This window comes from Bufo gargarizans, chromosome 2 (genome assembly GCF_014858855.1).
Source record: "Bufo gargarizans isolate SCDJY-AF-19 chromosome 2, ASM1485885v1, whole genome shotgun sequence".
Taxonomy (NCBI): domain Eukaryota; kingdom Metazoa; phylum Chordata; class Amphibia; order Anura; family Bufonidae; genus Bufo; species Bufo gargarizans.
In genome coordinates, this window is record NC_058081.1 from 68751360 (window position 1) to 68778585 (window position 27226).

General features: G+C 46.4%; 1 protein-coding gene across 4 annotated transcripts in view; it reads left to right on the forward strand.

Moving 5' to 3' along the window:
• LOC122927359 (very-long-chain enoyl-CoA reductase-like) overlaps positions 1–22759 on the forward strand; it is a 38959-nt gene extending 16200 nt beyond the window's left edge. The window contains exons 1-13 of one of the 4 annotated variants that reach the window (XM_044279137.1): positions 2972–3015; positions 3737–3787; positions 5359–5410; positions 7612–7656; positions 8019–8122; positions 12726–12841; positions 16028–16133; positions 17218–17290; positions 18696–18739; positions 20089–20146; positions 21131–21219; positions 21834–21879; positions 22342–22759. In XM_044279137.1, the coding sequence (XP_044135072.1) occupies positions 5395–5410; positions 7612–7656; positions 8019–8122; positions 12726–12841; positions 16028–16133; positions 17218–17290; positions 18696–18739; positions 20089–20146; positions 21131–21219; positions 21834–21879; positions 22342–22469 (825 nt within the window). In that variant the 5' untranslated portion in view covers positions 2972–3015; positions 3737–3787; positions 5359–5394 and the 3' untranslated portion in view covers positions 22470–22759. Of the gene's footprint in view, positions 1–2971; positions 3016–3095; positions 3788–4350; positions 4398–5358; positions 5411–7611; positions 7657–8018; positions 8123–12725; positions 12842–16027; positions 16134–17217; positions 17291–18695; positions 18740–20088; positions 20147–21130; positions 21220–21833; positions 21880–22341 lie in introns of those variants that run through there. The other 3 variants (XM_044279135.1, XM_044279134.1, XM_044279136.1) reach the window with 3 other exon arrangements.
• The last annotated feature ends 4467 nt before the right edge of the window (positions 22760–27226 follow it).

The following is a 27226-nucleotide window of genomic DNA, read 5'->3' on the forward strand; positions in this document are numbered from 1 at the left end:
ACTTAGACCCTAATTTCAATTTTCATATATGTAGTTACTAATAACATGATATTCCAGAATCAGTTACTATTAGACGGACTTACCCCATATTTAATAAGATTCAGCCCTTAGCAACCAGTCTGCATAAAACTGCAATTTCACTATTCAGTTAAGAGGGCCGCCACTGCCCTCCCCCTGAGGCTAATCCCGCCTGCCCTCACTATCCAGTAACAATAGCCCCCCAAAAGTGTCAGTAACCAGAGCCCTCCACCTAAAGGGTTAATCTCCTGCAGCACAAAGGGGTCCTCTTACCACATGTTGCTTTGATGTATACACTGAGCAGATGGCAGATCTCCCTTCCCTGGTCTGCGCTGCTTCCACTCTGCATTGTCCTAGTCTGCTGAGTGAGGGAGCGTCTGCCAAGCGCAGGGACAGGGAGAAGTGCACACAGCCCAGGCACTGTTATCAGCTGCTGGGGAGGACCTGGCTTTAATCATTTACTTACACTCCCTGGCTGTCTGTAATCTGACCCTGCACGCAGCGTGCTTCTGCATCCTCCGTCCTTCAACACATAGACGGACCATGACTAGCAACCTGATTTTAAGCACAGGTAAAAATAGGCAGTACAGGGAACAAAACTGTGGAATTAAGGGGTAATTGAATACACAGTGAAAAGTTTAAATAGGGCCACCAAGGAGATATTAATCACCACAATCCAATACTCCCAAAAAAAAAATGACAGTTATACTTTAAGGCTTTCACATCTGCGTTTTCCTTTCCGGTTTGAGACTTGGCACAGGCTCTCAAAACCGGAGGAAAACGTTTTAGGCTACTTTCACACCTGCGTTTAGGTGCGGATCCGTCTGGTATCTACACAGACGGATCCGCACCTATAATGCAAACGCTTAGATCCGTTCAGAACGGATCTGTTTGCATTACCATGAACAAAACGGATCATGATAATGCAAACGGATCCGTTTTGACTTTACATTGAAAGTCAATGGGGGACGGATCTGTTTGAAAATTGAGCCATACTGTGTCAACTTCAAACGGATCCGTCCCCATTGACTTACATTGTAAGTCTGGACGGATCCGTTTGCCTCTGCACGACCAGACGGACACCCGAACGCTGCAAGCAGCGTTCAGGTGTCCGCCTGCTGAGCGGAGCCGAGGACAAACGGTGCCAGACTGATGCATTCTGAGCGGATCCGCATCCACTCAGAATGCATTGGGGCTGTACGGATCCGTTCGGGGCCGCTTGTGAGAGCCTTCAAACGGAACTCACAAGCGGAGCCCCGAACGCTAGTGTGAAAGTAGCCTTAGTTTTGTCCCTATTCATTGTCAGTGGGGACCAAATTGAACAAACCGGAACCGAGTCACCAGAATGCAAACCGCGGTTTTGTGTCCGGTATGGAAAACTGAACATGCCGGCACCAAAAACGATGTAAGTTAATGGTGCTGGATTCGGTTTTTGCGGGCACAGGAATAAAGAGGGATCCGGCACGGTTTCTTCATTTTTGATATAATACAACCAGATCTATTCTGAACAGATGCAGCCGGTTGTATTAGTCAAACGAATGCGTTTTTCTGTGGTTTTGAGATCTCAAAACAAGACAGCAAAAATGCAGATGTGAAAGTAGCCTAAAGGGAATCTGTCAGCAGATTTGTCCCTATGACACTGGCCTGTTCCATGTGCACTTGGCAGCTGAAGGCATCTGTGTTGGTCCCATGTTCATATGTGGCCGCATTGCTGAGAAAAATGATGTTTAATATATGCAAATGAGCCTCTAGGAGCAACGGGGGCGTTGCCATTACACCTAGAGGCTCTGCTTTCTCTGCAACTGCCGCACCTTCTCCATCATGTCTGGTCCTGTCAAAGTTGAGAGGGCACAGCAGTTGCAGAGAGAGCAGAGCCTCTAGGTGTAATGGCAACGCCTCTGTTGCTCCTAGAGGCTCATTTGCATATATTAAAACATCATTTTTCTCAGCAATGCGGCCACATATGAACATGGGACCAACACAGATGCCTTTAGCTGCCAAGTGCACATGTAACAGGTCAGCCAGTGTCATAGGGACAAATCTGCTGACAGATGCCCTTGAGGGCCATTTTTTTTTTACTCCTTGCATTTTACTAATTTTTTCAATTGGTCGTAAAAAAAAATAGTTTTTCCTCTACAGCTTTCAGTTTCAATGCCTCTCTACAGGTGACACTGAATTCGTCAGTGAGGTGCTCACCTCAGTCTCTTGCCCTTATCTCTGAACTCCTGACAGCTCACAAACGCTTATTATAGCTAAATTCTTATCGGGGGTCTGGCAGGTAAGATGTCGGTCCTGGTCGCAGTAGCTGACCATCTGTGTGTGCTTACATGTCTCTAGAAATCCAAACAACTTACAGTATTTCAGAGCCATTGACCTCACCCATCAGAAAACCATTAATGAAGGCTTCTTGGTTGTATATTGGGATCCCATTTATTTAGGGTGTCGTTCAAGTGACCATATCTGCAGAGCATTGCTCCTGTGATGCCTTTTGAATGGTAAAAAAAAAAGTAAGAACCCAAAAACCCAGACCTGCCTGACTGAGCCAATTTAGCTATCGCAGGAGGACTAGACGCCGCTAGGTGCTCACCCACAAGGATTTGCTCTGATATATGATTTCACAAGGTAATATTGTAGATATAGCTATCCTGTTGCTGTGAAAGGGTTAACAAAGCATCTGTCAATCAAAGAGTACTCACCTCTGGTGCGGTAGGTCTCGTCGTTTGCTGGAGGGTCTCTTTAGGGGGTTGCCTCTCATGCTGTGTGTTTTCTCCCTCTCATGTTGTGTGGGGGTCTTGTGTTTGCCACGTAGGGGGAGGTAGTATAGGGGGCAGCCTATATTTAGGCTCCTGGGACTGAGCCCAGATATTTGCTGAGATCAATGAATGCCAAGAGACAACCGCAGAGGTGTAGAGAGACATCCTCGGCTAGAGGGAGGGCTGAGAGGCAAAAAAGAGTACAGCATGTCCGGGGATCATACACAGAAATGGCAGAAGTTAGGTGAGGAAGCGATGATCATTCAAGAAGGTTGGCACACCCAGCGAGGGTGGGCAGAGGCGAGAAGATGTGGTCTACGGAGGAGATGATAGTGTCCATGTGTGGGGTCTCAGTGGGTGGGAGTCTCGGAAGTGTAGAAACACTGACAGATGTGAAATAGTCCAGAGAGTGATAAATATAGAGATCTGCTTCATATTACATCTGGACAGTCCGGGTGTGAGACAGCCAGTGGGGGGCGAACATGGAAGAGAGAACCTGTATGTGAGGCTGTGAGCACTCTAGAGAAGAGATTTAGACCGTAAGAGAGGGAGTTGATGGAAGCAACTACATAGGACACATAAGAAAGTGATAGCCAAGCACTGCCCTAAACTTCTACACCTGTCATAGAGACCGCTTCCACTGGCAGAGGTCTGGGTTTAAAGATTGAGACTGCTGAGGAAGCAAAAAGATTGCTGGGATAGTAATATATCCCTGAAAATAAGATCGTCAGGAGGCACTAAGGAAAGGGGAGACATCGGTCAATACAGAAGGAGCTTGCCTTGAGGGTATAAGAAAAGTCAGTTCATTTTCTTCAAGAGTATCTTCCGCTATGGATATTAACTCTGTGATTTCGGAAATAAGACGGCCTAAATCTCAGAACGATAGTCCAGGGAGCGCCAGACGTGGGGCTGCTAAAACTTCAAAGAAAAAAGCCCCTGCTAAACGTGCTACTGTTTATTTTGAGGTGGAGATCCTGGATGCCAAGACGCGGGAGAAGCTCTGCTTCCTGGACAAGGTAAGGAGCCACTGTGCGAGTGATGCCCAATACATTGCTTAGGTGCTACTGGGGAGGCCATATTGTGTGGGCGGGTACCATAGATAATTCCACATTGGCAAGTAATGGAGAGGACATCAGAAGTCTTGGAGTAGAAGTGATATTAGGGAGATAAGAGTGAACAGAGGTGGGTGAGGCACAGTGATAAGGTTGAGCATTGGGTGGAGGGGGCAGAAGATGTCCAAGCTGTGCATGTGGTACCTACTGGAGCTGATGGATGCTTCATGGTAACTAGTGGAGAACAGAAGACATCAGGAGATCTTGTCCTTGGAGTAAAGTAGATGGGTGCCTTTTAGGGTTTTTGGGATGATGAAGATGATACAGTAGGCTGGGGACAATATATGCTTAGGTCACAGGTGGGGGGAACAGCAATAGCAGGAGGACATTGGTTGGCATGGTAGATGATGTGCTGTAAGTACTTGAGATTGGACAGCAAGTGGGCTCGTACTTGGAGAATGTCCATGGGAGCAGCTGCAAATGAAGATGAATGTTTGGTGGTTGGGGAGTTGTTGAAGAGAAGATCATGGATACTGGGAGGAGGCAGCAGATCTGTGGGCCATAGGATGGAATGGTAAAGGATGGGATTGAAGATGTTAGGCCTGATGTGCAAGTAGGGGAGAGGACACCAGACGAGGTAGACTTTTAGGGTGAAGAGGATGGACATAAAGTGAACAGTGGTAATTGGAGGGGTTGGTCACTAAGAATGGGGCAGAAATAAAGGGGAAGAGGGATGGTAAGAGATGCATATGAAGGACATGAGTAGTTTGGGAAGCTTTGTGGAAATGGTAATCCTTGGCAGACGTTGGTATATCAAGAACCTGCTGGAACAGGGAAAAGGTCACCACATTGGCCACATTTTAAAAGAATGTGCCTAATGGGCTCAGTAGTAGATAATACAACAGTGAGTGACATAGTCCTGAGCTTGTTGCCCAACTCTGGCCTGGAGCAGGAGATTTACTGCAGGACACCAGCTCATTACATGATATATACATTCCAGGGATTCATTACATGAGTATCCGGTTTAGGACTATGTACCAGCGTGCATGTTGTGCGAAACACATTTGGCCCAAATGTAGCTGTAAGAGAAGCTCACAGATGCCCGTCCATTCAGTCTGGAGAGGGGTCTTGTGTTGTTTCTGCATGCAGTTATCCCCCTCATTACTATGCATTGGAACGTGGCGTTGAATCCTCTCTCACGATAAGATCAGTAAGGTTACCTGAGCTCAGCCACACCTGACGCCTGATGGAAGGGGCCCCTGGAGCTTCGTGTTAGAGGGATTGTCCAGCAGTATAATAACAAAACTATACACCAGTCTGGTCAGCTCCTCCATCATGCTGCCTTCAGATTAGACCCTGTTTTGAACGTAACCTGTTCCTTTTAAGATATTGAGAACATAGCTTTTCGACTGGGCTGTCTGTGTTGTAGCCCATTTTGTCCACCAATATCTTTCTGAGAGACTTGTGTGAATTGATGTGAGTTGTACGTAGTAATATGAGGTCCTGATTTGCTGTATATTCTCCTTGTGTTCTAGGTGGAGCCCAATGCTACTATAGCAGAAATCAAGAGCATGTTCACCAAGTCCCGTACGTAGTAAGGAAGTGTCCTCCTGACCCCTGTCCATGTGTGACCACAGCAATTCCAAGCTGCTAATGATATTACAGCCAGAACACACAGATTTCCCTGTGTTCCACCACCTGAGTAATGAAAGCAATAAGACCTATTCTCCAGCTGACACCAGCAGATGAGAGCCCCATTCTCCTGAGGCTCTGTAACAGAGTTAGACATTTTAAAGGGATTTTCCAGGATTTTAATACGGTCTGTTCTCAGATTAGACCATTAATATCTAATTGGCAGGGGTCCAACACCCCACCCCCGCCAATCAGCGGTTCCCAAGTACCTCAGATGCAGGAACTCCACAGCTCTGTTCCCTGTAATTGGCGATGTTGGTTACTGCACAGCTGCTCCCAGCTGATCAGCGGGCGTGAGGGGCATTGGATCCCCACCAATGAGATTTTGATGGCCTATCCTGAAGATTAAAATCCTGGAATGCTCCTTTTAAAAGCGTTATCCAAGATCTATAATGTCCCCCATATGCCTTGGCCCCTCAGAGGTTATACTTACCCAGCTCCCCGCCACCCTTTTCGCTTCTGATGCCGGCACAGCCACCTTTGCATCTCCCCGTCACGCGGATTAAAACATTTGAGGGGGGGGGGGGGGCGCGCAGCAACACCCACAACGGAGATCAAGGTAACTACAACCATTGTGAAGGGCCCAGGCATATGGGGTGGGGGGGGGGCATTATAGATCTTGGATAACCCCTTCAACTTCATTCCCCCCCCCCCCCCCTTTTTTTTTTTTGCAGCCAGAGCCTGGTGTGTTTTTATTGCGTTTTTCAGCAAAAAACAAAACAAAAACACCATTGATAAAATGGCATTAAAAAAAACACTTATTGAGGTTTTTTTTTGTGGCTTTTTTGGCATTCTTAAATATAGCTTTTTTTTCCGTGGGCACTCTAGAAAAGAACCACGCTGACGTGTTCTGCTTTTTGTGGCAGCGTCGCGGCAGGTCCACTACTGCTGTTGCTCTTTGCATTGCAAAGGTTGAAAGATGCAGGTAACACCCACAGCAACATGCATCATTGGGGGACACAGAAGACCATGGAGATAGCTGCTGCCACTAGGAGGCAACACTAAGCAGATAAAATGTAAGATCCTCCTATCTGCTATACCCCCTCCTGCAGTGACTGAGCAAACCCATTCCTCCTTGCAGGTCTGCTACCATTTTCTTTTTTGGCAATACAGGAGGTAAAAGCCCCCTGTTACCCTATGGTCAAGGAAGACCACCAGGTACAGCAGACCACAAAATCTGCCGTAACCCGCCAGCAAACGTGTTGCCTTTCATCAAGTTCCCATTTTTCCAGCTTAGCTTCCCACACCAAGGGAGCAGCACGCTGAAGAGGGTGACCCAGCTGGCTTTGGGGCAGAAAAATTCAGAGGGATAAGTATCCACTTCTTGTGGAATGAACTAGTTCACACCCCTCCAAAATTCCTGCCCTCGTTCCAGGTCATGCTCCTGCCCTGGCCTATTAAAGGGATTGTTTAAGATTTTGATATTGATGACTGATACGAATTATAGGTCATCAGTAGCTGATCTATGGGGGCCAAACTCCCAGCACCCTCACTGCTCGAGTGAGCGCTGCGGCCTCCTCATAGCCCAGTTGCGTCACTTTCATAAATCACATGGCCCAGGCACAGCTTAGTCCCACTCAAGTGAATGGGCCTGGACTGCAGTACCAAGCACAACCACTATATAATGTACGGTGCTGTGAAGGGTCCGCAGCGCTCACCCGAGTGCCGTGTCCTCTTCAAACAGCTGATCAGTGGGGGTGCTAGCAGTCAAACCCTCGCTGATCAGATATCAATGGGCCGTCCTGTGGATAGGCCATCAGTATCAAAATCTCAGACAAACTAATAGAGGCTGCAAACAGCATGAAGACATTAACAGCATTCACCGTGATCTGTAAAATTAGACACGTCAATATTATTATTTTTTTCGGGAAGTGGAGAAACGTTCCTTATTTTTACAGAATATCCAAGAATTACGGACCGTTGCCAAACTTGGTGACAACCAGTGTGGCTGCCCATGCTTCTGACTTTGAATGGCAGCCAGGGAACTTGTGATAAAGCAGTCCTGCCTAATAGTATGTCGAGGAGTTGTTAGTCATGCAATTACCAATCAAGATTGAATACACTGGTTGTTCATTGTGTTCTTTTTATTTTTTAAGATCCTGAGTGGTATCCTGCCCGGCAGTCTCTGCGCCTGGATCCCAGTAAGTTGGACCGTGTGGGGTGTGAGAAGCCTAACGCTATTGTTTCTGCTCTTGATATTGTCTTACCGGTGTGACTTGCAGCTTCCAGAAAATATTCAGGGGCTTTTGTCACTTTGAGAGATGTAGCAGAGCTGAATTTATCATCGCATTTGTTGCTGCTTTTTTTATTTTTTTTTGGCACACTGGGTAAAGATCACTGATTTGCCTGCTGTCCTGTGTAAAACATATTAATAACAAAAGGAACGGTGTCAAATGACATTCCCTCCTCTGTTACCTCTTTGAAAACGTGAACATCTGTAAGCATAAACACTGAGCGCTGCACTTGTACCACCTTATCAATGCTCTTTTGCTGTGTGTCACAGAGGGAAGGTCGCTGAAAGACGAGGACATTCTGCAGAATCTACCTGTGGGGACCACGGCCACCCTGTACTTTAGAGACCTGGGAGCACAGATCAGCTGGGTCACTGTAAGTACATGCCATTAATGGATACAGCGTGGTGGCTATCATTATAACCATGGTCTCCACACTATGGCTCTCGGCATGCCCAGCATCCTGGGTCATGGTAGTTTTGCAATACTTGGAGAGGCACAGGCTGGAGACCATTGCAGTAAACTTTGATCCACTTTTATCCACTTATACACTAAATACTAACGGGTAAATTTATCATGACATTTTTTATTTATTTTTGTCTTACTTAAAGAGGAGCTGTCACCACTCCTGACCTGCCTGTTTTATATCTTCATGCGTTCCCCATGTAATAACAATTCAGGAACATCTATTCTTATGACTCTATGTTGTGCCATTCCTTTATTATTTCTACTAGAAGTTATGAATGAATTGCTAGCAGTCTGCAGTAAGGGTACAGAGAGGAGGTAACCAATTGGGGGGGTGTCCCTGCACAGTCTGAAAATGGCATCACTGATTGGCTAGAGGAAGACTGAGCAGGTACACCTCCCCCAACTGGTAACACCCCTCTGTACCCTTACTGCAGACTGCTAGCAATTCACTCATAACTTCTAGTAGAAATAATAAGGGAATGGCACAACATAGAGACATAAGAATAGAAGCCCCAGAATTGTTATTACATGGGGAATGCATGAAGCTATAAAAACAGACATGTCAGGAGAGGTGAAAGGTCCTCTAATTTTAGAGTTAAAGGCTATGTATGCACAGCGTTTGGGCATTTAAAAAATATATATGGATTCTGCTTATTTTGGGCAAAAATAATTTTTTCATTTGCTCTTTATAAAAAAAATTTCAGGCAGTTTTTTCTCTACACCTTAGGCCTCATGCACACGACCGTTGTGTGCATCCGTGGCCATTGTGCCGTTTTCTTTTTTTTTTTTCGCGGACCCATTGACTTTCAATGGGTCCGTGGAAAGATCGGAAAATGCTCCGTTTTGCAGCCGAGACCGTGATCCGTGTATCCTGTCCGTCCAAAAAATATGACCTGTCCTATTTTTTTGACGGACAACTGTTCACGGACCCATTCAAGTCAATGGGTCCGTGAAAGAACACGGATGCACACAAGATTGGCATCCGTGTCCGTGATCCGTGGCCGTAGGTTACTTTCATACAGACGGATCCGAAGATCCGTCGGCATAAAAGCTTTTTCTAGCTGAGTTTTCACTTCGTGAAAACTCAGATCCGACAGTATATTCTAACACAGAGGCGTTCCCATGGTGATGGGGACGCTTCTAGTTAGAATATACAACGAACTGTGTACATGACTGCTGCCTGGCAGCACCCGATCTCTTACAGGGGGCCGTGATCCGTACAATTAACCCCTCAGGTGCTGCACCTGAAGGGGTTAATTGTGCTATCATAGCCCCCTGTAAGAGATCCGGGCTGCCAGGCAGCAGGGGGCAGACCCCCCTCCCTACCCAGTTTAAATTTCATTGGTGGCCAGTGCGCCCCCCCTCCCTCCCTCTATTGTAATAATAGCATTGGTGGCACAGTGTGCGGCCCCCCCTCCCTCCCTCTATTGCATTAACATTGGTAGCAGTGTCCGCCCCCCCCTCCACCCTCTATTGTTTTAATACATTGGTGGCAGTGTGCGCCCCCCCCCCCTTCCTCCCTCTATTCTTTTAATACATTGGTGGCAGTGTGCGGCCTCCCCTCTCTCCCCCCCCAGATCATTGGTGGCAGCGGAGTTCCGATCGGAGTCCCAGTTTAATCGCTGGGGCTCTGATCGGTAACCATGGCAACGAGGACGCTACTGCAGTCCTGGTTGCCATGGTTACTCAGCCTTAGCAATAGTAGAAGATTCATACTTACCTGCTGGCTGCTGCGATGTCTGCGTCCGGCCGGGAGCTCCTCCTACTGGTAAGTGACAGCAATGCGCCGCACAGACCTGTCACTTACCAGTAGGAGGAGCTCCCGGCCGGACACAGAGATCGCAGCAGCCAGGTAAGTATGATGCTTCTACTCCGCTGCCACCAATGATCCAATGATGGGGGGGGGGGGGGGGCGCACACTGCCACCAATGCTATTACAATAGAGGGAGGGTGGGGGGGGGGGGTGCGCACTGCCACCAATGCTATTATTACAATAGAGGGAGGGGGGGGGCGCACACTGCCACCAATGCTATTACAATAGAGGGAGGGCGGGGGGGGGCGCACACTGCCACCAATGCTATTATTACAATAGAGGGAGGGAGGGGGGGCGGGGGGGGGGGCGCACACTGCCACCAATGCTATTATTACAATAGAGGGAGGGAGGGGGGGGGGGCGCACACTGGCCACCAACGAGTTAACTACAGGGGAGGGAGGGGGGGGGGGCCCCACTGGCCACCAATGAGTTAAAAACAGGGGGGGGGGGTCTGCCCCCTGCTGCCTGGCAGCACCTGCCAGGCAGCAGGGGGCAGTCATGTACACAGTTTTTTTGTATATTCTAACCTGAAGCGTCCCCATCACCATGGGAACGCCTCTGTGTTAGAATATACTGTCGGATCTGAGTTTCACGATGTAGCTCATATCCGACAGTATATTCTAACATAGAGGCGTTCCCATGGTGATGGGGACGCTTCAAGTTAAAATATACCATCGGATTGGAGAAAACTCCAATCCGATGGTATAAAAGAACTCCAGACTTTACATTGAAAGTCAATGGGGACGGATCCGTTTGAAATGGCACCATATTGTGTCAACGTCAAACGGATCCGTCCCCATTGACTTGCATTGTAATTCAGGACGGATCCGTTTGGCTCCGCACGGCCAGGCGGACACCAAAACGACTTTTTTTTTCATGTCCGTGGATCCTCCAAAAATCAAGGAAGACCCACGGACGAAAAAACGGTCACGGACCTACGGACCCCGTTTTTGCGGACCGTGAAAAAATACTGTCGTGTGCATGAGGCCTAACACTGTCTGCAGATACACTGAAAGTGAATCTGCTTTCTGCTTCACAGTGAATCTGCCAGGGAGCTGCTCTGACGGTTCGATCTGTAGCTCTTATCTGTACCTAAGGGTGCACCTAGCCTTTCTGCTGCCTAAGGCGAACACTAAAACTGCCCCTCCCCCCCATGCTAACTTCTTAACCTAATCCCTTTACCACAATAAAAGCACTCATTGCCCATGCCCATTCCGCTGCCTCTCTTGCCCCTACCTGGTGCTGCCTCACCTGGCCTCATTGGTGGTGCACCCCTGTCTGTACCTTCCTAACAGCTCATGAACACTGGCTCATATCTAACCTCTATCAGCGTAAACGAGTGTTTGAGCTACCAGGAGTTGAGAGATGAGGGCTAAAGATCAACCGAGCAAAGCGGCTCACTGATAGGTTCACTGATAGCTTTTCAGTTGTTAAATTTTGCACATCTTTAAAAACATCTGTTTTGCCTAGAATTGTTACCTTTTTTTACACCCATGTATACCCACTGTACAGGGGGAAGAGTGCAGATATTACATATATACCCACTGTACAGGGGGAAGTGTGCAGATATTACATGTGTACCCGCTGTACGGGGGGAAGCGTGCAGGATATTACATGTGTACCCGCTGTACGGAGGGAAGCGTGCAGATATTACATGTGTACCTGCTGTACGGGGGGAAGCGTGCAGAATATTACATGTGTACCCGCTGTACGGGGGGAAGTGTGCAGAATATTACCTGTGTACCCACTGTACAGGGGGAAGCGTGCAGATATTGGGCTACTTTCACACTCGCGTTTGGCTTTCCGTTTGTGAGATCCATTCAGGGCTCTCACAAGCGGTCCAAACCGGATCAGTTTTGCCCTAATGCATTCTGAATGGAAAAGAATCCGCTCAGAATGCATCAGTTTGCCTCCGTTCAGTCACCATGCCGCTCTGAAAGGCAGACACCAAAACGCTGCCTGCAGCATTTTGCTGTCCGCCTGACGAAGCGGAGCTAAACGGTAAGTCAATGGGGACGGATCCGTTTTCTCTGACACAATAGAAATCCGTCTTGGCTATGTTACAGATGATACAAACGGATCTGTTCATGACGGATGCATGCGGTTGTATTATTGTAACTGATCCAATTTTGCAGATCCATGACGGATCCACCCAAAACGCAAGTGTGAAAGTAGCCTTACATATATACCCACTGTACAGGGGAAACGTGCAGATATGACATGTATACAAACTGTACAGAGGGTAGCATGCAAATAGGTCATGTATGCACACTGCATGGAGAGAAGCGTGCAGATAATACATCGCTGGACAGACCTGCCTATTTTCATACAGATACAAATGTATGGGTAGTTATACTGGTTCTGGCACAGCCGGGCAGAGTAATGAGTGCGGTATACCAATGTTTCTTGTGCTGCCAGACCGACCTGCATCATTGTACATCAAAGTCAAGGCCAAATATCCTCTTGATTGCAGTACATACCGCAGCACAAGTGTCTGCACTCTGGGCCTGGCTGTGTAATTGTAAGTGCCAGCTCCCATTACACTGGGTTGTGGATTTGCTGTCCCCTCTTCCCTTTGGAAAAATGTAGCACATTGAGGAGATGTTTATATGGTGTACATGGCAGTGCGTGGGCATCGCCCTTCATTAGAGGTCTCGATTACACTGTCTAATGAGAACTGTGCTTGATCCCTCTCCAGGTGTTCCTCACCGAGTACGCCGGGCCGCTGGTCATCTACTTGCTTTTCTACTTCCGAGTCCCTTTTATTTATGGCCCCAAATATGACTTCATCACAAGCCGACATTCTGTGGTACAGTGAGTATTACTGACCTCATTCTCTAGATCTTACTTTTACACAAATGTATTAGTTTTTTGCTCGAAAATACCTTTAACAGATGCCGAAAAATTAAAGAGGTTGTCTGGTCCCAAAATCAAATTTTGATGTGCTCCCAACACCCCTCACAATTCATACTCATGACCCCAATACCTGTTTGCCCCCAGTCTGGGCATCAAAGCAGCTCACAAGGAATAATGACATCCAGGACTTCCTGTTTGCTTCACCACCTAGCTTTATTTCTAAACCAGCTAGCTTGCATTGCAATGTGATGAGTCATAGGCCTATATATATGTATATTTCTGTGTGTGTATCTACATATACACACAGCCAATTACACTGCTGAGCCCAGAGGTCAGGCTTCTTGCAGAATTGAACTGAGCTGTCAGCTGAGGCGCTCCGTTCACTGTAGGGTTGCACTGGGTATCGAACTTTCCATACCCAAGTGATCCTTTTGTACCCGCATCAATACGATACCGGGATTTGCTATTTTTCGATACTAGACTCCCCTACTGCGCAGCCTATTATCTGTTAGAGTGCCTCGGCGCGCACCATGTTCTCATCAGCCGGCACAGTGGAGAAGGAGGGAGTCCCTTCCTCCCCACTGTGATGCGGTCGCCACTGCCACCAATGAGAAGAGAGGGGTGGGGGCTGTGATGCTGCCACCAATGAAATTAATTAACATTATCATATTACTGAGGAGAGGGAGGCTTTTAACACTGCACCACCAATGCAAATAATTAACCTCTAAATACAAATGTAGGCTGCGGCTGCCAGCCGTATTACACAGCAGGAATCCGGCCTCAATGACAGGGATCCAGCTGAACCCCGTCAATTAACTCTCAGGTGCAGCACCTGAGGGGTCAATTGACGCGGTTTGGCGGGATCACCGCCCACCCCTCACTGAGGCCGGATGCCGGCTGTGTGATACAGCCGGCACCCGCAGCCTACATTTGTATTTAAGGGTTAATTGTATGCATTGGTGGTGCAGTGTTAACAGCCCCCCTTCCTCAGTATTATAATAATGTTAATTATCTTCATTGATGGCAGATAAGTCGTTTCATTTCCGATCGGAGCCCCAGCAGTGAAATCGCCATCCACGGCTCCCATGGTAAGCTCCCTGCTGCTGTGTGCACAAAGCCCAGGGCAGCAGGGACAGTGTAAAATCCTATTCACACTAATAATATTAGGGTGAATAGGACAAGGGATAAAAAAATCCCAGGTTCTATCCCTCTAAGGGGGCTAATAGTTATTAAATAAAAAAAATTAAAAAGAAAAAAACGCCAAAATATTACAATTTTAAATGACCCCCTTTCCAAATTTACTTATAAAAATATATAAACAATATAAAACGCATTAGGTATCGTCACATCCGAAAATGTCTGAACTATTTAAAAATCTCATATGCGGTGAACACCGTAACAGAAAGTAAAAAAATAAATAAAACTTAAAGGGGTTGTCCAGGTTCAGAGCTGAACCTGGACATCCCTCCATTTTCACCCCGGCAGCCCCCCTGACATGAGCATCGGAGCAGTTCATGCTCCGATGCTCTCCTTTGCCCTGCGCTAAATCGCGCAGGGCAAAGGCATTTTTCTGAGTTCCGGTGACGTACCGGGGCTCTCTATGGGGCTGACAGGAACCCCGGTGACGTCACCGGCACTGATGGGCGGGATTTGGCTCTGCCCTAGCCAGTAAAACGGCTAGGGCAGAGCTAAAGCCCGCCCCTCAGAGCCGGTGACGTCACCGAACACACTGCTGGGCGGAAGTTACCGCCCGGCAGTGTGTTATTGTAAACACAAGAGCCTGTGCCCTGCGCGATCTAGCGCAGGGCACGGGAGCGCATCGGAGCATGAGATGCTCCGATGCCAGGCTCAGGAGGGCTGCCGGGGTGAAAATAAGGGTAAGTCCGGGTTCAGCTCTGAACCTGGACAACCCCTTTAATGATTTTTTTTTTTTTTTTTGTCACCTTATACCCCCAAAAAATAGGATAGGACTGTTCTATTATGGGCCGGACGTTCAATAAAATACTGAATACACGCAGCTTTTTTTTATTTTTTATTGAATGGTATTGAGTGTCGCAATAGTTTTTTATGGTATCAAATGAAAATTTTGGCGTTGTGACAACTCTAGTTCACTGCAGTGGCCCTGACGCTCACTCAGTACTATGATAGTACTGGGCATGCGTCGGGAATGCAAGCCCCCCCCAAAGTCTTCCCAGCAGCAGTCGATGGTGACGCCAGTGACGACGTCCTGTCGAATGCAGTGGCCCAGAAGACGGGACATCGCAGGAAGTAGAGAAAGCCTGTGAAGTCCACTCATGTGAGTCAGGGTGAGCATCCAACTGAAGTGCTTCCTTCTACATGTTAGTTTAAAGGGCCAGCTAATAGAGTTGGCCCGGATGAACCCCTTTAAATTATTATTTAAATTAGATTTCGCTTATAAATATTTCTTTCATTTAAATTTTATTTTTTGCATGGCTATGCATAAAAAAAAATATACATCTTGAAATATTCCAGTTTGGACACTTGCGGCTATAAGCAGCTTACTAGTCAGCTTTGCTGTATAGTCTGGGACAGAGTCTGCAGTGGACAGGGGAACTAAAGTATGGTTTCCGTCACAAAGTGCTAGTCGCCACACTCTGTCTCGTAGCTGTCTGCTGGGGCTCCCATCAATCCTGAGACTGAAGGGATCGTGGCGCTGCTTTAGCACTACAACGCGCCTATATAACGAATATTTTGGTGTCTTACCTCCAGATTATAGCTGGATGGTTTAGTTATTTACCTTTTGAAGACTGTTTACAGTGTCTTTTTCACGTGTGCATCGGGAAGGCGCCTGGCGTGTATGTTAAACTTTTTTTTTTTTAACTGTATAGAATAGTGCAGTCTCCTGTGCTTATCCATACAGAGGCCCCTCGCAAAAAATGCATACATAGTTTTTTTTTTTTGGGCGCCTGTGGCTATACAGTGTTACACGTCAGGAAATGCTCCCGGCACATGCCCCTGATGTGCACTGCAAACACAGTATGAATAGACTTCTAATCATTTTACAGAGCACAGAATATTCTGGTGCACCTTCCTCATGTTTATGATCCCGTTGTATTGCTGATTATGTATGTCTGTATAGACCTATGCTGTACTGTGTATTTTTTATTTTTTTGTCTCCCGCAGCCTGGCCTGTATCTGTCATTCGTTTCACTATATTAAACGTCTCCTGGAAACTCTCTTTGTACATCGCTTCTCTCATGGCACCATGCCGCTCAGGAATATTTTCAAGGTAAATCCTGTTGAATTGGAGTTTAAAAGAGTTCTCTGGGTTACATATATTGATGACTTTTCCTCAGTTTAACCCATCCATATCAGATCGGAGGGGTTTCTCATACCTTTTGGCCATTGCGCTGCAAACGATACAGTGTACAGAACGGAACCAATAGGCTCTGTACACTGTGTAGTATCCGGTACCGGTGTACTGCAGTGCAGAAGCTGAGCTGCATTACCCTGGCATGGCCACTGCACCAAGTATAGAGCTGTGCTCCATACACACTATAGGTTCATGCGACTGCCCAAAACAGCTGATTGGTGGTTGTGCCGGGTGACAAACCCCCAGTGATCTGATGTTGATGACCCATCCTGAGGATAGGTCATCTATATCTGTAGTCCAGACAACCCCTTTAAAACATATTCAAAAAGAATGGGGGTGTTACAGTGCGTTCCATACAGAATGTGTCCATGTCATGCGGACTCCACTTTCACTAAACAGAGTCCTTTTCTTGGAGGACTGAATGGAGAACCATGCACAACCTGTGGACTCTTAGTCATCTCTGTTGGAGACCACAATTAAATTCGCGGCTGCTTTCTTGATGCCACCTGTCCATGGTTTGTGCCTGGTACCGCTACTCAGCTCCATTGAAGGGAATAGAGCTGAGCGGCAATACCATACACAAAGAAAGCAGCCACGTTTTTCTAAAGCTTACAGAGTAAAGAATGTTTGCTGGTCCTGATTCAACATCAACTTTTCGAAGTGTTTTTATGAAATAAAAAAGAGAGGTAATCTGCGCCCCTTCCCCTGCAGTGGCGCTACTCTTGCCTATCGGCTCTCCGGTATTGCAGCATTCACTTGAATAGGGCGGAGCAGCGATACCAGACAGCTCATGGCTTTTTCTAATATCCTACAATTCTTTTAAGCTTTGCACATTCCTGGAATCCATTCCGTTCATGTATGGGAATATACCTGTGTGTGAACATGGGAAGAACATAAAAACTGGATGCAGACGATGCCTTGAATTAATGAGCCAGAACTGCAGTGCGTTTAGTCTTGTGGCGCTTGTCTCACATGTCCCTTCCATGGTTGTGTGTTGCAGAACTGTATGTATTACTGGGGATTTACGGCCTGGATGGCTTACTACATCAATCACCCCCTGTATACTCCCCCAGGTAAGTGCTTACACCTCATATTTTGTTTTACAGCGACCGTCCCCATGAGGCTTATAAAGGGGTACAGAGGGAGGCTGGTAGGAGAATAGTGGAGCTGTGCATTAGTGGTCTACATTTCACCTGTATAACTGATGGTAAGGTGCGGGTGAGCACTCAAACGTTGTTTACATCATGCCTTTATGCAAATGAGACACAAAGCCGCAACATCACCGATGCCCCCAGCCTCTGATGTCACCTGGTCTGCGCAGGATTTGGACAAAGCAGTCTGCCTGCACATATACTGTAGACCTCGCCCTCGCTGGATGTACTGCGCATGTGCCCTGCCACTCACCGTGGAGATGGCTTACGTTTCAGTTCCGGTGACACACAGTGACCGTCAGCGACTCATGCGTAGTACATACAGTGAGGTCAATGCCTGCATTATAGTAATGAGAAGGGCCAGGCAGATTGTCGGCGTGCAGGAAAAGGTACACAGAGGAGAGGTGACGACGCAAGCAGAGGGGAGCAAGATTTGAAAGATTGAAGATGCCCAGCTGGGCGCTTTTTTGACTCATTTGCATATTGTACAATCGATCAGAAATGCAGATAAAGCTATTAAAGGAATGCTTTAAAGGGGACTCCCAGATACACAAAAAATAAAAAACACCAGCAATTCTGAGTGTAATTGTGAGCTGCCTCCCCGACCCTCATAGAGATATGCACTCAGCTCAGTACAGTATGCACGAATCCTTAACTGGATAAGGGGCGAAAGCTGCTACCAGACACACCCGGCAGCCGTTTCTTTTCAGGAACAAAAGGATCTGGTAGTCTGACACTCTGCTTGATGACATGTGTGAGGTTGTCACTATTCGTACGTGAAGTCTCTATTACCGTAGTCTGAGGTGTTGGAATTTCTAAAATTTAGGAGCAAAACTGAGGATTACTGCACAGGGTAACCAAGATTAGAAAGAAACAAGCTGCACATTATATTGAGGAGTTTATTGCCATCCTATCCTCGCTGCGCTGAAATTGTCTCGTCGTGCACTGAATTCCTGATGAGCTTGAACATATACACAGCAGCCAACCTAAAGGGGCAGAGCTGCAGTATAAAACATCATTACGGGACGGAGCATCTCCCTGGGTTCTCTGATTATGGCTGTTCTCCAATGAACCAGAATTAAAAAACATGGGGAATAAAGTTGAGGCTGTCCCTGTCTGAAGATTGAGGAACCTGTGTTGTGATTGCGACATGGCCTGTACTGAAAATCGGAAAAGGAGGCTTTTGTTGGCAGCAACGTTTTTTTAAATACTTTTTTGGTTTTAGGTGTAATATGCAATTATAGTGATTTAGAGGTATTTCAGTACTAGGTATGGTGTAAATGCTGATAATCCATAACTACGTTAACCATGACATTATTTTTACCAGTGTTCGGAGACGACCAGGTGAAGTTAGCAGTCGCCATATTCTTGGTAAGACTGCACTACTGCTCTTTTCACTCATCTGTACTTCTCAGTGCCTCTGAGGGCAAACTGCATGTTCTGAAAAATCTCGGGTTTGTAGTATCCAGGAGACGGCAAAGTGTTTACAAGCGCTCTGTCCACCATCTTTTTCTGCTGGTATCTGCTACATCCCAATAGCAGTTGCCAAGAACGATGAGTGACCTCAAGTTATCCCCTAGCCGCAGGATAACTATCAGAGCGTTGTGGTCCTAGCCCTGTACTTGGCTATCTTCGGCGCTCCAATAGAAATGAATAGAATGACGTTGCGCTTTTCAGACCTACCACTCCGTCCATTTAAGGGGGCTCCACAGGGTTTGGGGCCCACATTCTTGTGATTAGTGGGAGTCCCAGCAGTAGGACTCCCATAATCTAATACTTATCACCCATTCTGTGGATAGGTTATAACTTGTTATAACTGGAATACGCCTTTAAATAAAATCCCAACCCCTATGAATTAATGCAAAGTCAAATCTGAGCTCTCAGACTTCTCCTTTAAAGGGGTTCTCCGGGCCTGTACCTAAAATTGGTCTTTCAGCTAAGGGTACTTTCACACTTGCGTTGCTCGATTCCGGCAATCTGTATGCAAACGGAAACCATTTGTAGACTGATCCGCATGCGGATCCATCTCACAAATGCATTGCAATACCCGATCCATCTCTCCGGATCCGGTATTCATTTATTTTTACAATTTTAAAGGTCTGCGCATTCGCAGACCGGATCCGGCATTCCGGCAAGTGTTTAGGATTTTTGGCCAGAGAAAAAAATGCCGCATGCTGCATTTTTTTCTCCATCCAAATACCGTAAAAGGACTGAACTGAAGACCTCCTGATGCATCCTGAACGGATTGCTCTCCATTCAGAATGCATTAAGTTAAAGTTTTTTTTTCCGGTATTGAGCCCCTGTGACGGAACTCAATGCCGGAAAACTTTGACGTTAGTGTGAGTACCCTAACCTGTGTAGAGAATCCACTTTCAGCAGCACTTGCCCTTCTGCCACTCCTCCAAATCTGTGATCCTGGTTGGGGTCACGTGATCACCGACTGTCTACAGGCTTCACTGTGAGGTCCCGACCAAATGTGCTCCTCTTCTCCCTGTTCAGCTGCATAATGCACATTTAGCTGACGAGGAAAAAATGGAAACGCATCCGGTCAGGACGCCAGAAGAAGAACACGTTGGGTGGTCACGTGACCCCAGCTAGGATTGAAGTATTGGCAGAGCGATGGGTAAGTACTGCTCAAAGTGTCTTCTCTCTCTTAGGCACAGGCCTGGAGAACCTCTTTTATCTAGATATTAATGTCACATCTTCTTTCTCTTTATCAGTTCTGTCAGTTGGGCAATTTCTCCATACACATTGCTCTGAGGAACCTACGGCCAGCCGGTAAGTTGTAAGCTATGCAGCTGAAGTGATGACACAAGTAGTGATGTGTTTATTGCAGAGCTTTACTAATGATGTTTCCCATCGTGCCAATGATTATTTATTGAGATTCAGGAGTTGGGGGACTTTCACACTTGCGTTGCTGGATTCCGGCAGGCAGAAACCATTTGTAGACTGATCCAGATGCGGATCCGTCTCACAAATGCATTGCAATACCGTATCAGTCTCTCCGGTGTCATCCGGAAAAACTGATCCGGTATTTATTATTTTTTTTACAGTCCGGATCCGTCAATGCGGCAATTTTGATGCACATTACATTACAATGCAGGATCCAGCAAGTGTTCAGGATTTTTGGCCAGAGAGGAAAATACAGCATGCTGCGTTTTTTTCTCCGTCTAAATACCGTAAAAGGACTGAACGGATTGCTTTCCATTCAGAATGCATTAGGAAAAAATTGGCAATTTGACTCAAGTGTGAAAGTACCCTTATATGTCAGACTTGGTTTGACTTGTTGTCTGGTCTCCTTTCTATATCAGCATGTGTCTTCTGTCAGTCGGAATGCCTTCCCGTTAGATCAGGGGTGCACAACGTTTCCTGGTTGGGGGCCGCATTGCCAGACTGAACCAATGACGAGGGCCGAAATTAAAATTTAAAGGTGCATTAACAACTGAAATATTGTACTTATGGCATATTGAACACACATTATATAACATTAATGTCTAGTTACACTTCCAGGACTCCCATCTAATGGGAGAAATACATGAAAAATACATGTGAGCAGCCACAAGACATAGGCATACATGTGTGTTACCAGATGGTTGGGGGCCGCACAGAATGATATCAAGGGCCGCATGTGGCCCCCGGGCCGCAGGTTGTGCACCCCTGCGTTAGATCTCCTGCTTCTATTGGTAGCAGTTGGTAGAGCCCACATTGTGCAGTAATTTGTTTTATTCCTAATTTATTCCTTTACTATGTTTTTATCCAAAGGCTCAAAGACACGGAAGATTCCTTTCCCTACTCGTAACCCATTCACATGGCTCTTCCTTTTGGTGTCCTGCCCAAACTACACATATGAGGTAAGAGTCTAGATCTATATTAAATTTTTTATTTTTTTTTTATACACTTTTATTAAGCCCCCCCATAGGGGCCCTTAACATGCAATCCTTATTCTGCCTTTAACTTACATTGCAATTAAATAATGGTCCATTGTAAGCCACTTGTGCTATTTTCCTTTGGGGCATCAATCTTGGGGGTCCAACACCTGGGACCCCCCACCCCGCTGATCCGCTGTTTGAGAAGTTACTGGTGCTCACCATACACATCACTTTACATTGTATAATGGTTGTCCTTGGTATTGCAACTCAGCCCCAGTCACTTGAATGGGACTGAGCTGGGCCTAGGCCACATGACCAATGAAAGTGATGTCACCTGTCCTAGGGTGAGTTGGCGAGAAGGCCGTGGCGCTTACACAAATGGCGGTGTCTTCTTAAACAGCTGATCAGCAGGGGTCCTGGGTGTTGCCCGCCAATCAGATACTGATTACCTATCCAGAGGGTAGATCATCATTTAAAATGTCTTGTAACACCCCTTTAACGTAGGGACAGCTCACTATTTAAATCCGCTCAAGCCTTGCCTTGTTTTTATTTACTGTCATTTTATTTCAACCATAACTTCTGTCTTCATGTCTCAGGTTGGCTCTTGGTTTGGATTTGCCATCATGACCCAGTGTCTTCCTGGTGAGTATGGACATTTTTGTTGGATGGCTTCTTGAAGACAGCACCCCCGCTGGTTCGGACATATTCTGTCATTTATTACAGTTAGCTGCTGACTGCCAGCTGCTGTGTATTGGTGTTTGTACATCTTTAAGTCTGCGGACACGCATAGCGAACACGTCAGAGCTGATTTCTAATGATTCTTAGTGACTGTAGTTTCAGTCTGCAGTGACGTGTGGTAAAACTGTGTCGGCTTGGTGTACGTTCACATTCGTTCAATGGTATTACAGCTTAGCCGCATTCAATTGAATACCAGACACAGATTCACTTCTAAGATGATGTTTGGTCTGCCTTGTGTTTCCAAGAATTATTATTAGGCTTTTTTTTTTTTTGTCTTTTTTGCACGCAGCCTCATCTGGCTCTCATTGATCTACTTACATTATTAAGACTGTCACATGTTAACTCCCGCCCTCTATTTTGTCATAGTCGCTCTATTCTGCTTGGTTGGATTCATCCAAATGACAATTTGGGCCAAAGGAAAACATCGCAGCTACTTGAAGGAGTTTAAGGACTACCCACCTCTCCGCTCGCCCATCATCCCCTTCATCCTGTGATCTCGAACCTCCTCCTTGCTGGTCGTTTACTGCCCTCCTATCTCTGCTCTAGAACTCTAACCTCCCATGTATGCACTGAGCTGAAGGACCCTGCACTGAAGTCTGAAGCTGACACTACTGTCTCCTCATGGACCGTCCCTGGAAGAATCAGTCCCATCTTATTATAATTTTTTTTTTTTTTTTATTACTGTGAAGAGATGGGCTGAATTTTATTAGATATATTTGTCAGCAGGTTTTTGGTACTAATGAATCAGAGGGATGTTATAAAGTAGATCTGGAAATTGACCAGAGTTGTGTCTCTTGGTGAAATGATGTTCACTGTCACCTTTGATCTCTAACCTCTCAATGGGTTTGCATATTTTAGAGTATGAGGACATGTAATGGTGTGGTTGAAATTTGCACCACGGCATGTCCTGAGCCCTGTCAGTTCCCAGTTGTCACAGGTGCTAGTATACTGGCACACCTTTCACTACTCTGATGCTGCGGTGCCACAGCGCTAGTATACTGGCACACCTTTCTCTACTCTGAGGCTATGGTGCCACAGCGCTAGTATACTGGCACACCTTTCTCTACTCTGAGGCTATGGTGCAGCGGCACTAGTATACTGTCACACCTTTCTCTACTCTGAGGCTATGGTGCAGCGGCACTAGTATACTGGCACACCTTTCTCTACTCTGATGCTGCGGTGCCACAGAGCTAGTATACTGTCACACCTTTCTCTACTCTGATGCTGCGGTGCCGTGGCGCTAGTATACTGTCACACCTTTCACTATTTTGACGTTGCAGTCCTGCGGTAATACCGCCACTGCTGCAATAGGGATAATTAACAAAATAAAACAACTGCTTGCACCACATAATCACTAAGTACTTGTCTCCCCTCCCCGCCGCCGCAATCCACTAAGAGGTACTGTTGCAGCCCAATACGTAGAAACAAGCAAGTACCTGGCTTCTTCTTAGCACTGTCCTCCTAGGGCACGTGCTTTCTTGTTTGTGGCAGTATAAATCCAGGGTGGCAAGGCAGGTAAGGGGGTATTCAGAGTATACCCCGGACGGTGACCATACTCCTTCCCTATACCAAAAGCTTGCGCTCTGTGACAGTGCTTTTAGTGACATCGCTGTGTGAGCTATGGATGTCTTCATAAGCCAGACTCTGAACGCTTCAGAACCCTGACACAATTTTAAACCGAAGAGAATGGAATTGAGCTGCCAATACCAAACGCAGCTGCTGTACAATGTCTGGTGCTGTGCATTTTATACAAAAGGCAGGCTGCGCTGGGGTCCCTTCAAACAGACTGTTGTCTGGGAGTCAGACCCTCGCCCATTGTATCCTGAGGATAGGTCATCAATATTAAATTCCAGAAAAGCTCACAAGTACAGTTGGTATTATCTTCAAACCCTTTTCGGATTAGACCCAATACAAGGATTTCAGGGTCAATTGGCCATATCTACTCTCTGTGGGAAGGCTATATATTGGAGAGCCTTAAAAGGGTTGTCTGACTTCAGTAAATAGCATTTATTATGTAGATAAAGTGAATACAAGTGTCCTGGTCCCTCCCGTGACAGAGGTGAGAAGATCGGATAGACTTGCTGCACGTGAGGCTATCTGACAGGTCTCTCTAATTTCCTCTTTGTATGTTGTTTGGCAGGATCTCACCTCTCCTCAGGTTCTGCTTGTTATCAGTGATGAGGCTTTGTTTAGGTCCGCCTCACACTGCTGACCATGCGGTTGATATTTCCTTTTGGAGTTACTAGTGCTTGTTTGTCTTGGATCTCCTGCTTCTCCATACATCTCAAAGCTAAGTACTAGTTGCCTTTTCTGTTTGTTGTGCTCTGGTGTGTTTTGGTTCTAGGCGTCAGGGAGACGTGGGTTTCTTGATCTGGAAAGGAATCTGCTGTCTCGACTCCTGCCACCCATCCTAGGGCTCGTCAGCTTTAGCAGGGCATAGGTATCCGGTGTATGAGCATTTCCACCGTCGGGATCTGCTCATATTGGCAGGAGTTAGGGAAAGGCCTAGGGATAACTAGGAGGTCACCATCCCTCTTCCTTAGCTTTTGAGGCCTAGATTGTTGTCTATTTCCTTTTGTGTGTATCTGTGTTTTCCCCTTCCCCTTTAGCCGTTACAACAAAGCACTTACTAATGTATTGTGATTGTACATATTGCTTCCTTTGCTGAGTTGATTTATTTTCCCATCACATTATACACTGCTCGTTTCCATGGTTAGGACCAACCTGCAATCCATCAGTAGTGCTTGCACTTGGCAGAAAAAAAGCACTAGCCTATGTGCGCTTCCATGATCCCAGCCACCAGAAAGATCGGCATTGTTTTCTATAGTGTGCAAGCACGACCACCACTGATGAATTACAGGGTGGTCGTAAACATGGAAATGAGCAGTGTATAATGTGATGGAAAAATGAATCCAGCCAGCAAAGGACGCAATATGGATAATCACAATATATTAGTAAATGGCTTGTAATAACTTTCTCTACATGATAAATGCTATTTGTTAGTCAGACAACCTCTATACATACATAGTCCAACCCAACATAAAGGCCTCCATATGAAATTGAAGGCATGCTTTGGCACAATCGAGGGCTCATGAGCCTGTGTACAAAACACAGCCTGCATATTATTTATTTTACTCATATATAACGCTGACATATTCCGCAGCGCTTTACAGACATTAGCATCACACTGTTCCCAATGGGGCTCACAATCTAAGATACCTATCGGTATATCTTTGGGAGGAAACCCACACAAAGACAGGGAGAACATACAGACTCCATGCAGATGTTGTCCTTGGTTGGATTCAGATCCAGGACCCAAGTGCTGCAAGGCACCTGTGCTAACCACTGAGCCACCGTGCTGCCCGTGCATGTGGACAGAAAACTAAACAAAAAAATACTCATCACACAGCTAGAAGGATTTCTTATGCTGTCTCATCAGGAGGGCCTAAACCAGCCTGCGTTTTTAGGGAGAGGTAGTCTCTTGTATAGCAGTTTGTGCTTCTTGTGGTATCTTGTACATGTACTCTAAAGATGGTTACCCACAACAGCAGAGCCTACAGTAGATAAAACATCAATTCTTCAAAGTATAGAACTGTATCACATAGGTGGGTGTGAAGTCAAGGTACGTTCACATCAGCAGTTTGAAGTCCAGTAAGCTGTTTTGGCAGAGGAACAGCCTGCCAGAGTTCAACGTATCCAGCATGACTGGATAATGGCAGGAACGACTGAATCCCCCTTAACTGCAGTGGAAACCATCTGCTTTCTGGCATAAATTCCGACTTTTGGGTTGCAGCGGTTCCTGACATTACCCACTCTGCTGGAGAAGGTGTGCTCCTCCTTTGTCTGTATTTTTCTCTATGCGTGGAGTGTTGATGAAGATACAGTTGCAAAAAAAAGTATGTGAATCCTTTGGAATGATATGGATTTCTGCACAAATTGGTCATAAAATGTGATCTGATCTTCATCTAAGTCACAACAATAGACAATCACAGTCTGCTTAAACTAATAACACACAAAGAATTAAATGTTACCATGTTTTTATTGAACACACCTGTGACAAATACCACACCTCGTGCCCGCTTGGCGTCAACTAAGTCGAGCTCACGAGATGCGGTATTGTCACTGGTTACCAAAACGTGACGTTACGCCCTCCAGAGGAGCAGGTAAGGTCAGGTTGGTACAGTTTACACACACACCCCTCCTGTCCACGCGGGCACAGAGAGGCAACAAGCTGAGAGAGCCTTTTCACTGCCGCAGTGAAAACAGCGCTGTCACAGCCCTGGAAATCTGCCACCAGCTTCTTGTTTGATATAGGCCCGGTCCGCTAACGGGATTATATAGGGTCAGAAACCAACCCGTGGTAGCTTATAACTAGGCCAAAACACTGACGTGGGGATTCGTGATCGAGATACAAGATTAAATTATATATTTAATCGCCGTAAGGGCACACTAGATTTAACACAATATGCACAGAGAATATATACAGTGGTCTGAGGTTACAGATACAGATTATATGGCTACAACGGGGTTAAGCAGTATAAAAGTCAGTTACCGGGTAGATGAAAGTTCCTTTTGGCGGTGAGGTGTTCTTTGCTGCAGCCCACATGAAGGGCCTTGATCTCAGCTAGTTCCTGGGTCCCTCTAAACACATGACACGATGTGACCCTTCTTCCGAGAAAGACACGCCCCCGCTCGCTGGCACAAGCCTTTTAACCTGTAGCCGGCCTCAGGGAGGGGTCCATGCTCCTCTTCTGGGCTGGCAGCAAATGACCCACAAAACTCTTTAGGGTTCATAGCTCCAGACCAGAGGGTCACAGGGAGATGGTTCTGGGACCAACGGATCTGCCTGGGTTTCCGGCTACAAGTAGAGTCCAAACCTGGTACCGTTATGTTGTTTCTATGGGGAGATATGGATATCTCCCTTCCCAATCCCTTGTCTCACCGTGGATTGATGAAGAGCAAGGCTTTTGGAGATACTTTTATAACCCTTTCCAGCTTTATGCAAGTCAACAATTCTTAATCGTTGGTCTTCTGCAAGCTCTTTTGTGCGAGGCATCATTCACATCAGGCAATGCTTCTTGTAAAAAGCAAACCCAGAACTGGTGTGTTTTTTTTTTTTTATAGGGCAGCTGTAACCAACACCTCCAATCTCATCTCATTGATTGGACTCCAGTTGGCTGACACCTCACTCCAATTAGCTCTGGGAGATGTCATTAGTCTAGGGGTTCACATACTTTTTCCACCTATACTG